This window comes from Cataglyphis hispanica, chromosome 6 (genome assembly GCF_021464435.1).
Source record: "Cataglyphis hispanica isolate Lineage 1 chromosome 6, ULB_Chis1_1.0, whole genome shotgun sequence".
NCBI lineage: Eukaryota > Metazoa > Arthropoda > Insecta > Hymenoptera > Formicidae > Cataglyphis > Cataglyphis hispanica.
The window spans coordinates 8,806,220-8,819,804 of record NC_065959.1 but is presented as its reverse complement, the minus strand read 5'-3'; the positions used below and the strand labels follow the sequence as shown (position 1 = coordinate 8,819,804).

General features: G+C 26.5%; 2 protein-coding genes across 2 annotated transcripts; both read right to left on the bottom strand.

Moving 5' to 3' along the window:
* Positions 1-1,294: 1,294 nt before the first annotated feature.
* LOC126850709 (probable small nuclear ribonucleoprotein G) lies at positions 1,295-2,438 on the bottom strand. The gene is made up of 4 exons (XM_050593967.1): positions 2,203-2,438; positions 2,039-2,061; positions 1,540-1,664; positions 1,295-1,419 (listed from the first exon to the last, which is right to left on the bottom strand). The coding sequence occupies exons 1-4, from the start codon at positions 2,232-2,234 to the stop codon at positions 1,369-1,371; spliced, it is 231 nt and encodes a 76-aa protein (XP_050449924.1). The 5' UTR covers positions 2,235-2,438; the 3' UTR covers positions 1,295-1,368.
* Positions 2,439-4,913: 2,475 nt separating this feature from the next.
* LOC126850671 (proto-oncogene tyrosine-protein kinase ROS-like) lies at positions 4,914-12,106 on the bottom strand. The gene is given in 9 exon segments (XM_050593903.1): positions 4,914-5,590; positions 5,805-6,275; positions 6,547-6,779; positions 7,145-8,227; positions 8,230-8,585; positions 8,834-9,481; positions 9,598-9,697; positions 10,309-10,444; positions 12,101-12,106. Coding segments are annotated over 9 exon segments (3,381 nt in total). The 3' UTR covers positions 4,914-5,242.
* Between the last annotated feature and the right edge of the window lie 1,479 nt (positions 12,107-13,585).

Here is a 13,585-nt window from a genome sequence, read left to right as displayed (position 1 = left end):
ATAGATTTATTATTGAGATAATCATTGTTTTCTTCTTTAAAAGAAATATTGCATCTAAATATCACTCCTTTAAAATAAGCCATAATGATAAAATATTCTAGTATCGGAACATATAAGATGACAATTTTGTTTTCTAAAGTTTATTATATGTGCACTTTATATGTTTGATAATAATTTTTTAATTTTATAATACAATTGATATAAGAGCAGAACAGAAATATATGAAACAATAGAATATTTTTAATAATAAGTTTGTGTGTATATTGTGTATCATGAAATATCCACTATTTAATATTCATTCTGTTCCATCCTGTTGTTAGAATGTAAAATAGAGAGAGAGAGAGAGAGAGAGAGAGAAAGATAATGTCATAAAATATTTTATTATATGCGACGTCACATTTACAATTTGTTGAGGATAAATAATGTTCCTGAATATGAAAAATGAAATGTTGAGTGCCTTGTAGATTTGAAATACTTCTTCTAATATAGTCATATTTATTTTTTATGGACTTATATAGATGACTTGTCTGTGCAGAAATAAATCTATTTGAACATGTTCTACTCTTTCTATTATATTTCTTTAATAAATATACGTTTAATCTGTGAATGCAAATCTTGATATATGTCTCTATTGTTAAGTGATTTGAGCCTTGAATTAGCAGATATAGAATCTATATGTATCTTACACATAGGGCGCACATGTTCATGAAGACTATGTTTTGTATCGTGAATCTAAGAAATATGCAACAAACTTGTTACATTGCTCTAATAGTATATAAATATTGTTTCATGCTTTGTATATTAAAGATATCCATCTTATTCATGTGTTTTCATAATCTGTTTTGTATTATTATGATATAAAAATATAAAGCTTGCAATAAAAATATACAAAGTAGCTAATATATAATGAAGCTGTAAAATAAATCAAGTATTGATAATTACCCCAAAAGACTATCTGTTAAATATCACATGAGGAAATAAATTAGTTGACAATTTATAAATATGTTAATTATATTCTCTAAATATACTTCAATTTACAACTAAATTTTAATAAAACAAATTTGTTTATTTATTTGCTTTCTATTTATCGCAGGATATAACATAGTTATATCGCAGGATATAACAACTTAAATGCTAATAATTTTCTATCTCTTATTAATATTTGTAATTTTTGCTAGTTAACTATATATTTCTATTTTAGATGTAAATCATATATCTTTTAATAGTGTTTTATATGCTCAAAAATTTTAATCTGAGTTATTTGTTATGAAAGAAAGATCCAGATATCTACATATTTTTAGAAAAAATTTGATTATTTATTCAGAGATATACATATTAAAAATGTAGATAAAGTTCTAGTAGAATGAATCATATTCGATCTAAAGCTTCTAACATTATGACACTGTTGCCACGAATTACCTAGAACAATATACAACTTATCTTATGAAAATTTTTCATTGATTTTAAATGATAATATTAAATTTGTAGAATATCATACTTTTAAATCTACTTTCTATAAAATCATACTCTACAACTTACCACCATCCCAATATTGTTTTTGGTACCATCTTTACATTCCTCTACACTTTCATCTATAACCATATTCATGAATGGATCGAAACCTCTTAATATGCCAATGACATGTCGACCTCCGTTCAATTTTACTGCAAGATATTTCCAATAAAATTACACAATAAAAGTATAAAATATATTTGTTTTAATATAAAGATGCATTTATATATTGTCTTCGACATATATAAATGTCTCTTAAATGTTATAAATTTCAATAAAATATAATTATAAATGCATGCAATTTCTTTTAAAGAAAGTCATAGAGGCTTGCTTTAAATACATGTGATTTCCTTGAAAAAAAAAAAATATTTATATCAAGTATATATTAATATATTTCATAAAAATTTCTAAGTAGATGTACAAGTAGATCTACGTAATGAGACTTATATTTTGTTCTTGAATCTAACCTAATATTTTTCTTAGGTATATAATTTGAATTTTATTAGCACATTTTTGTAATACTTACGAGATAGTCTTTTATCCATATACCTAAAAAAAAAAGTACAAAATTGTAATTAATAAATAATGTGTGTGAAACGCAATATATTCTGTTGATGATTGAAAATAATGATGAAAACTAAATAATAGATAAGGCATTGTGCGTGCGTGAAATTGCGAAAAATTACTTACTTTTTCAATTCGGGCGGATGTGCCTTGCTCATTTTGGTGACAGTTGATTTACAATTTACTTAAGCAAATTACACTTTGCGCACTTATACAAATTTATATTGTCGATGACTGCCGGTTGCCGGTTGAACGTAGAAGAAACAGAGTACTTGATCAGAGAGAAACCTGAAAGGGGTCGCGCCGCAGTTTTTCACAAGACGCTTTTTCTAATTGATACCAGAGAGAGCGACCATCTCGGCGTTTTTCGCAGTGATGCGCTGCCGTGGGATTTTTTCCCGCGTGGGAATCTCCGTGCGCATGCGTAAGTGACGTCTCAGCTAATACGTCACGCGTTACCACAGACGTACCTAGCTAGAGGCAAGTTAGGTATGTTTAGGTTCCCGCTTCCCTAATTTTCCTGCGTCTTTTTAGTGAAATAATAATTCGTGTGTCGACTGTGTCGTTATTAATAAGTGTAATATTAAAATAATATTAAAAGCGTGTGTGACAATAAAATTTAAAATTATGAATATTTTTTTGATGACAAGACTATTATTATATATATTTAATGTACATGACCGACGTATCGAGCACACGGATGCGATAATTGTTGGGATAAGATAACATCAGACAAGGAGCGAAAAAATTTATTTTATTTTCATAAAAGAAAAAGATTTTTACTTTTATTTTTATCGTTTTTTTCAAGAAATTTATTAAGTTTCATTTTCTTTTCACCTTTTGCTCTGCCTTTTAAGTTTCATTTTCTTTTTATTTCATTTCCTTTTCATCTTTTGCTCTTCCTTTATCAGAGGTCTTTCAGCGATAACTTCTTAAGGAAGCATTTTTTTATCCATGTTTATAGGAAATCTTTTGTTTAGAATTAAATTTCCTATAAGATCTCAAAGTCTGGCTGGAATGTTCGAGGCCATCCTGCATATATATATATATATATATATATATATATATATATATATATATATATATATATATATATATATATATATAAATTTTATAAGATTTTTGTAGTTTTTATAATTTTGAACATCATTTTATTTGATTAATAAAATTCTTGCGAATGAAGTAATATCAAAACACTATTCAGATAAATTTTAAGTAAGTACAAATCTAAAAATTAAATAAACATTTACATAAAATTCCGAAGAATGCCCTCTCCTTATCTAAATAAAAATTATCCGAATTATATCGTTTGATGTCATTTTCATTCCAAAAATTTCATTAATCCATTAAAATTATTATCAAACTGATAAAATGCAAGTAAAAACCTCTCAAAATAAGAACAAAATCAAACAGGAAATCAAATTATAAATTATCGCTTAATTTTGCTTCGATCCTTGTGAATAATAACTATTTTTTATCGATACTTAGAGTAAAACTATTTCGTTTTATGCTTTAACGACATTTTTCGATTATTTAAATATAATTCGAATTGAGAACGCGTAATTAAATAATTGAATCGTAGGATCGATAAGTAGTATTCAGGCCTCAGAAGAGTTTCATGATTACACAATTTAATAAATAATTAATAAATTTAATAAATAATTAATTTATTATACAATTTAAAATACCTCTTCACATTAATATTTCGCATGTACATATGATATAAGACGTAAAATATTACAGCAATAAATTATCAGTAATATGATATTCGATCTTGATGGTGTATTGCGCTCTATTATTATTATTATTGTTTACGTTTACTATGTTATTATTTTCTCGTCAATACTTGGATAATATTGACACAATGCGAAACGCTCCGTCAAATTCTTTTTCCAAAAGCGAATGTGAGAAATATAGGGAAATAATTTGACATGATTAATATAATTAATAATTAATTATCTTTTATATACATTAAATCATATGTAATTATATGCAACAATAAATTTTGAATCGCGTATTTCGCATAATTTATTTATTTAATCAAATAAGAAACGTAGTAACAGGAATTTAAAATAAGATAAATTATCTTTTCGTTGCTATCTCTCTTTGGGAGTAATAATAATTTTTTAAAAATATTTAAATTTAAATATATTTTGTTCGGTGTATCGCTGGACTTTTCGGTGATTCAAATATGATTTGGATTGAAAATACGCAATTAAATAATTGAATCGCAGAACCGAATAATTAATTTGACAAAAATTTTATCATGATACATCTATCAAAAAAAAATAATTAATCTATAATTTAAAATACTTTTACAATTTAATATTCCGCGCGTATATATGTCATAATACGTGAAATATTTCGTCAATGACCGCATCGGAATGATGAATTGCCGGTGAGAGATAAGTTGTGTGAAGGCCTTTCTAGATCAAATTCCGGTTAATTTAATGGATGATTAATTTGTCATTGGTACATACAGTACTTTTCTATTGTTAATACAAATAAAATTATTAATTTTTTTGTTCTTTGATATGAGGGAGAGGTTAAAAACGATATAAATTTGATAATTCTATCTTATTTAGTTGAACTCGTCGTTGATCGAGATTTATTCGAATTTGATCGTGTTTAAGAGAATGATCTTTTCTTTATAATAAATTAGGGTGACTTGCTATATCCTCTTTCTTAATTGCTTTTTTAAAAAATATCTATACTTTTGAAATCTTATACTTTGAAAAGAACTGGAAAGGGAATAAAAAATATAGAAAAATTTTTTAAATTGTACATTTTATTTAAAGAAATAAAAAAAAGGAATATAAAACAAGATGCTAGTATAATATAAAATAGTCATCGTTTTTAATACTACTGTAACAATATATCAATAATTATAGTAATAAAAATCATTAAGTTTTGTTTGGGTTACTCATAAGTGATAAGATCAGCTTCACACTTGTTTACAGTTGTAAAGACATGTGTTGTGATTTTTAATTATCAAAATTCTCGCAAAATAGGATTAAAAAATGTTTTTCTTATCTTTATTGATAAATTTAATATTAAAATTAAATATGAAAACGGCAGAAATGAATTATTTAAAATTATTTTTTTTATATTTCCCCTTCTTATTGGATTTAAAAAATAATGATATTAATAAATTTAATTTTAACATCTAGATAACATCCACTGGATTTAATAAAGTATCTTTTATGTTATTTCTTAGAGCTTTAATGTTTTTGAGGCAAACTTTGAAGTTTGGTCTATAATCCGCAGGACTCCAGCAATGCAGCATCAACTTGTACAAAATCGGTGGACAATTGACAGGCATTGGCAACCTGCCTCCAGCACGTACATAATCTATCACTTCCTCGTTAGTCTTGCCAGTGTAGGGACGTTCACCCAACGATGTAATTTCCCACATTAGAACACCGAATGACCAAACGTCGCTCTGGGAAGTAAATGTTCCGACCGTCAAAGATTCCGGTGCCATCCAGCAAACAGGAAGAGGAGCTTCTCCTTTCTAAAACATGTGATTTTAGCAGTAAATCTTTCGGTTCATGTTAATGTCAACTTTTAGAGCATTTACGTTAGAACAAAAAATGTTCTCTCTTGTTTTGTACAAATAGAAATAACCTATTTTTCTTAAATTTTATGCAAAATAAAAATGTATTGTATTATAAACATAAAAAAAACAAACTTTTCTAAAAAATTTGATTTTTTTACGATAAATTTACCACGCGATAATAGTCATCCTTGTAAATATGTTTAGCCAGTCCAAAATCGCCAATTTTAATGACACGATTCTCACGATTTCTATCGGATACTAAACAATTTCGACATGCGAGATCTCTGTGAACAAAACGTTGATTTTCCAGATAGCAACAGCCTCGCGCAACATCTTCGCACATAGCGAGCAAATCTTGCAGTCGCAGATTTTCCGAATCTGACGATTGTAATTTTCGACAGTCTCTCAAATATTGTAGCAGATCAACCTCCATTAATTCCAGTACAATTAATGGAGAATCTTGGTCTAAACAAACGCCTAGCAATCTTAACACATGTTTATGTCGGAAGTTATTCATAAGCTTGGCCTCTTCTAAGAACTTTTCTTTCTCTTGCGGAGAAGCATTTTTTTTAAGCTTTTTTATCGCAACGGATATCTCTATACCCAAATTTCCTAAATTCTGTACTTTTCCTCGAAAAACCTGCAAAATATTTAAAATAAATTTAAATTTATATTTTATTAAAAAATATATAGTTCAATGTTAAGTGATATTATATATGTTATTTTATATTAACTAATGTAACTAGAAATATATAGTAGAGTGCATGTGTATGTTACTTTGCATTACTTATAATCTCTTATAAACAGTTATTCGTGTTATTAATTTTATTGAGAAATGCGTATACATTTCATTTTTTATAGATTTGAATAGTAATAATATATAACAATGCATCGAAAAAATTAGTATTTACCTCTCCGAATGCGCCGCGGCCTAAAAGTTTTCCTACGCTGATATCCTCACGTTTGATTTCAGTCAATACATTTTCATCCGAATTATGTTGCAACACAGGATTGTATAACGTATTGAATTGTACGTTACTGTTAGGCATTTTAGGTACAATCTCTAATGCATTTATTTCAGCCAAAACTTTTTTTCTTTTTTTACTTACCTTGTAATCTCGATATACCTTGTAATCTCGATATACTGTTTTTAAAATTATAATATACTATTTAATACTATGAGATACTTAGAAAGTTAAAATATATCAAATATACTTACTAGAGTCAAAACGCCGGATACAAATACAAATCAAAAAACATAGAGCAATAACATAAAACAGAAAGAAGTCTTTAAACTGTTGCAAAATGATTCCTTGAAGAGTGCTTGACATATCACCTTTGTTACACAAAAACATACACTTAATATTTTTATTTTATTTAAAAACTCCCTTTTATTTATAAGTTTATTATTAACAAGTACTAAATTAACAAGTACTAAATTTTTAAATTTTGCAAGCATTTTTATATCTAAAATCAGCATATAATGTTATAATATTTTCTTTTGCTTACTTGTCAGTGTTGAAAAAACAATTCTTTCATCAGAAGGCCACGTAGAGTTTTTCTCATATTTTGGATATCTTAATATCAAACGAAACACGTATCGAGTTCCTGATAATAAGTTTTTTATATAGTACATTACTTTTTCTCCATTACTCAGCTCAAAGTTTCTTGCAATTTGCCATTCTTGCTCCTCAACATTTTTGTATTGCAATATGTAATCAATTGTTAAATTTACACTAGGAATCCACAAAATATCCATACTGTTTGTGCTAACATTGTTCAAAGTTATATTGTTTGGTTCCGGATACATATATAAAATTTCGCTTGAACTGTCATTATAATGATCATTGGAGTTGACTGAATACACGCGTATGTATACCCTGTATTGCTGTTCTGGTATCAATGGTTCGATTGTCGTGAAAAATTTGCTATCTACTGTACATTTTTCAGTCTTATTGATAAGTAACTTGTTTGTTTCTCCCGTATTGTTGATAATTAACATCCAACATACTTTGTAGATCACGGGTACGCAATTTAATTTCTTGGATGGCATCCAATAAACTGCCGCTACAGTAGGCGTCAAAGCCTCAACTGTTACATTTTCCGGTACGTCGAGCTTACTCGGTTTAGTTCTCAGTATAACTTCAGAGCCAATTAACGGATCCATCGATAACTGATTGGAGTAAAAATTGCTCATTATTAGCAGTAACTTGTACTCTGTAAGCGATGTTAAATTTTGAAACTCGTAATATCGCTCGTATGTTTGCACGGTGAAATTATCAAACTCGTTAAGTTTATTGTCCACGCAATAGCTTATGATGTTGATGGTATATAGGGTGGTAGGTAAGTTGTACTTTTTGCATCCACTCTTAGGGATTGACTCTGGAATATTTACGATGATGCTGTTTGTCGTTACCATGTACGTCAATTCTTCTACATTATAAACTTTTTTATCAGGTGTCAGACATCTTGTCGGAGGATATGATTGCAAAGATTTACCGAAAGCATGAATTTTATTTATCGGAGAAGATGATTCTACCTTTTGGATGTATTTGAATGCGTCCACAGTCTCGAGAAGCGCATATTTTTTTTCAAAACATAAATTTTATTATCGTATTTAATATCAATGTAAATATTTGTTTTGTCAATGTCTAAAGATTTGAAGAATGATTTGCCAATCTTTTCGACATTTAAAATCAAATTGCATATAGAAACATTAAAGTCTGTCACTAACAAAAATTTATCGAATAGCCAATAAATTAGCGGCTCCTTAGTATTTATATTGCTAATTTTTATATGATGAAAACTGAACATATTAAGTACGAAAGGGGAACACACAGATAAATCTTTATGAAAAATTCGAACATTTTTTCCGTTAAGATCCGATTGCACTGGCAGAGGATCAAAATAATGATTATAATTATGAGTATAATTTGTCCAATATAAAAATCTAAAAAATATATACATTATTTTACTTATTATAAAACATTAACAATAACAATAACAAAAAAATTCGATGTATAAATATTAATTATTTATATATTTAAAAGTCTTATAATTAAATTTGTGTTAATTTACTACTTTTTCATAACTTTTGATCTTAAAAAGCTATATAAAATTTTTAAAAATTACTAATCAGTATAGATCTTTAATGAAAATAATTGTTCATTTATTTCAAATGGATGAAAGTTAACATACCCTGTAGAGGGTAGTAAAGTTAAACCGCCAGTGTCACCATAGATGCTTATTTTCAGTATCTTATTGTATTTGACTATGCCATTTTGCCATCTTGTTAAGTCGAACTTTATAATGTCACCAAAATAAAACAAGTTTCTTTCTATCCAGTACAGATTTCTTGCTACCCAGTCAATGCAGAGATGGCGCGCAATATTTTGAAGCTGAGCTATTTTTGTAATATTGTTTTCATTTATCTCCAACATCATTAGCTCTTTGCCTATGTTGCTCCAAAAAATTTTATGTTCCGCTATCGAATAAGTGACATCTATCACTTGTTTCTTATCTTTGACGAGATTAACATTGATTTTTGAATCCATATCCCATAAATCGATACCATTTCTTGTTACCATCAATAATTGCGGTATTGGATTTTCGTGCGTAGTCGATACATTAATCAAATCTGTGTAAGGGTCAGCACCAACTTTAGTATGCGCTCGTGCTTGAAAATAGTATGTCGTGTTAGGTTTTAGATTGTACACCGTGTGCTCCAATATTTTAGCTGAAATATTTTTGTCATCGCAGATTTGTATTTCTTTTAGATTCTCGATGAACCAACACTGCACTGTGTATCCTTGTATTATTTCATTTGCAAATTCAGGTTGGTTCCATCTGTAAGAAAAATAATATTTTGGTCTTTAAATTTAATGAAATTATAACAGAATCGAAGTTTTTAGACGTATTATTAAATTTAAAAGAATACAGACTGAGAATTTAGATTTTCTTACCTGAATATCGCAGAAATGTTGTCTTCTTTATTTAAAAATCCATTATGTAACTCTACAAATGCCCTGGGAGATGTTGGTTTGCTCAAAACCAACTTGCTTTCTAGAAATTTTAAGATTGCACATATTGGCATAATTATATACAAAAACATCAACTTAATTATTTCAATAAGTCTGAAGAAATAATTTAAAGTAAAAATAAAGGCAAAAAAAGAGTTAAATACACGTAAATTATAAAATATGGAAATTAATACAGTAAATGTTGATTTTAAAAAATTATAAAATAATATAAAAAAGTTGACGTGTTTTGAAACATGAAAAAATAATTGTTGATCCAGAACAAATACAAAATTTTTAATAAATCATTAAATGTTTTTCAGAAATATCTTATTCTTATTATTATAATAGAGAAATATCTTATTGATTAAGAAATTAGAAATATAATATTTGCGATTGCTATAATAAAAATAAACTAGCAAAATTAAATAATTAATTGCTTCATATTAAATCTTATTTATATACAATATGTGAATTTTTCTTTCTTATTTTTTGCGACAAAATAAAGTTTACAAGTTTCTAACTGTAAAAAGATATTTTTTCTTAGATTTTATTTTTACTCTTAAATATAAATTAAATTTAAATGTAAATTATATTTGCAATTTTTTTGTAGTAGACTTTTTTTGCTAATAATTTATGTATTTATTTCTAACTTACCAATAGATTCTGAGATCACAGATGTATTTGCAAATGGAATCTCAGTTTTATTTCTCACATTCACACTGTCAAGATGATTCCGGTCAAATTTGAGATTTTGTAAAATGTCATAATCGCTCTCAGATACTGGATTATCCTTGATAAAATATAATAATACATAAAAAGAATAAAATAAGCACCGCTGGATTAAAAACGTGTCCATATTTAATAATAAATAATATATTAATAATAATTTTTAATATAAATTTTTAATATAAATTTTAATTATAAATAATACAAATAAAAAAATTGCCATGAAAGTTCTTGTTTGCTTAATCATATAAGAGTAATATTTTTCTTTATATCTTTCCTAATTAATAATATGTTTAAAAAGTACAGTGTAATTACATTTTTAAAATGTTTTTTTTATTTTTTATTTATATTAAAATATGTTTTTATTGCTTTTTATATGCAAGATCTTCTTGCATACCAAACAGTTTTTTATATAAAACAGAAAGGGCTATCGTACACAAATTAAACTGTCTGGACCAAGAAAATGTTATACATATAAATCAATATTAATGATTTTATGCTCAATGCTCGTTGAGCCACACGGTTGCTAGCAGGCATATCAATATATGTGTGTGATAGTCCAAAATCACATCACACAATAAATTGGATTAAGAGAATTTATATAACTGCTTCCCTTAGCAAATAATATAATATATGAAAGTATAGCTCTTTTCTATTATTCAAATAATGTTATTTAACAATTTCTTTTTTTATGGTAAACTAGTTAACTTTTTAAAGTAAGGGTCTTTATCTTCGCACGATTATTATTTTCAAACATATTTTTGTTATCATTAAAGTTTAAATAACGTTTGTTCAATTTCACGAATATAGATTATAAATATTGTATTTTTATGATCATAGAAATTATATAAATATTTGTTGAATTTTTTTCGATTATCGTTACTTTTCTTGATGCAAACAAATTCTGGAGAAAATGATGTTAATTAACTATATTACTTAGATACGATCGTATGTATATAGCTATAGAATGGATGTATGTATAATTAAAATTATACACAAAGTCAAAGGCGTAGCCTAAAAGATTAGCTTATTGCATATATAATAATATTAATATGTAATGATGGGATTGATATGTGTTGATTACTATGATTATTAGCTTTATTATCATGATTGATTCATATAACTCAAAATTCCGATATTCGACTTTATTTCTCGACTTTATTTAATTTAATTTTTGTTATATATGTTATATATTTATATAACTATCCTAAACATAAAAAAGAATGATCTTTATTTACTAAATTAATTTTACTCTATAAGAATTAATTTATTACTGATGTTATTATACTAATAAATAGTTATAAATATTTAAAAAATTAAAAAATCTTAGAAAGAAAAATGTAAAAAAATCAATCCAAATATCACTATTTAATATAGTGAAAATAAATAGAAAATCTTGCGTAATGCTAAAAGTATTAAAACCTAAGTACTTAATGAAAAAAAAGAAAAAAATAGAAAGATAAGATGCAGTCAAGTTTTAATACATCCTGTATAAGCTTTTTAATTTTATATTATATAATCTATTAATAAATCAAGTTGCAAAGATTTGTACATTCTTTTTTCTTCATACTCTTCACATTTCTTCATACTCTTTAGTGTTTTATGTTATATAGTTTTATTTGATGTATATAATACATATTTTTTTATCATATATAGTTTTAATTTTCAAACGAATTATTAGCTATAATATTTAATTATATTCAACAAAGCAATCTCTTACCTGCATAAAATCTGAATCCGGATCCAAGATATCTGTTCTCGCTAACATTAACACTTTCAGTAAAACACATAATACCGTTTTTGACATAATAATTTTTTTGTAAATATTTACGCTTAATTAATTTTTGTGGCAATTCTTGGCGGCTCAGCTATGAATAGTAATACTATCGATATTTTGGATAATATCAATGTGCTATTTGAATCGATACTTTCTGACGTATATTATTTTTTGAAATTTAGTACATCAATCACGAGATCTTTTCTAGCGCTACTTTAAAATTTTTTTTTTTTATAACCAGCCACGATATCATTAAATTATAAAACTTTTGAGTAATACTTATTTTTTTTCTATGAAAACTATGATATTAAAGTTAAACTGACACGTATGCATTTGTTGTACCAAATAATAATATAAATATTATTAGTCTTTCTTTCAATATAATCTAATAGTTGAAAAGCGAATGAAAAAAAATGTGTGATATATAATTATTGTTCGAAAAAAATTAAATTAGACAACCAGGAAATTATTGAATTATAAATCTTAAATTTTGTCACTATTCACGCGCCAAATTTTGCCAGATGATATATATTTTCTATATCTCTTGTTTGATTAAATACTGCAACTGTGTGTGACAGTTCTTTCTTATATATACGCGTTCTAGAAGTCCCCACTATTCGTGCACGTTGTTCTCAATGAATTGCAACGTTTGGATCACGCGGATCTAATCAAACGATATATAATGCGCTTGTGTATTTGTGATCATTATAAATCATCAGTCTATATAATCGATTCAAATGAAACTCTTTTGCCGAAGCTTTATTTTTTATTTGCTACACTCCACTTGTAATTTATTTATTTTTTTTGTTAAGATACTCGTCGCTGCTTTAAAAGGAGCTACGCTTTCTAAGATTTTTTTGGTTTTATATTATTTATGTTATTGATGAGTAAATAACGTTTATAAATAATATATAACTATATATATTACGACAATAAACTTTGGAGAACATATTTAGTAGTGAAGGCATTTATCAAGTGAGTAAGTTGAAGTATTTTAATGAACCTAAAAGCTATGCCGATGCCGAAAATAACGTAGTTATTAGTAATGTCACATATTGGTTAAGTCGAGAGGAAAAAGTCAGATTAAAAAAGATATCGTAGTTATATTTATTATATCAAAATTTTTAAGTAAAATGGAAAGAAAAGAAACAGACTCACTTTGCGATTTTACAATAAACATCATTTATTATGGGATTTTATGCTATAATTTGCTTCTAATTTGCTCAAGAATATAACATTTCAAAGATATTAGGTTGTTTTGAATCACCCTTACAGCTTTAAATCTTGAGAAAAACTTTTTATAATATATTTATGCTAGAAGATCAATTAATATAAAACGCGTCAAAAATAAAAAGTACGTATATGCTATCTCTCTCTTTTATTTTATAATTATAGATACCTATTCGCTCGATTGTATATGCAGTAGAG

Bases quoted from the DNA above. Each gene is read 5' to 3' on its own strand.
- LOC126850709 (XM_050593967.1), bottom strand. From the start codon at position 2,234: ATGAGCAAGGCACATCCGCCCGAATTGAAAAA. The intron at 2,062-2,202 runs GTAAGTAATTTT...TTTTTTTTTTAG, and splicing joins CATCCGCCCGAATTGAAAAA to GTATATGGATAAAAGACTAT. The intron at 1,420-1,539 runs GTAAGTTGTAGA...ATATTGTTCTAG, and splicing joins AAAACAATATTGGGATGGTG to GTAATTCGTGGCAACAGTGT.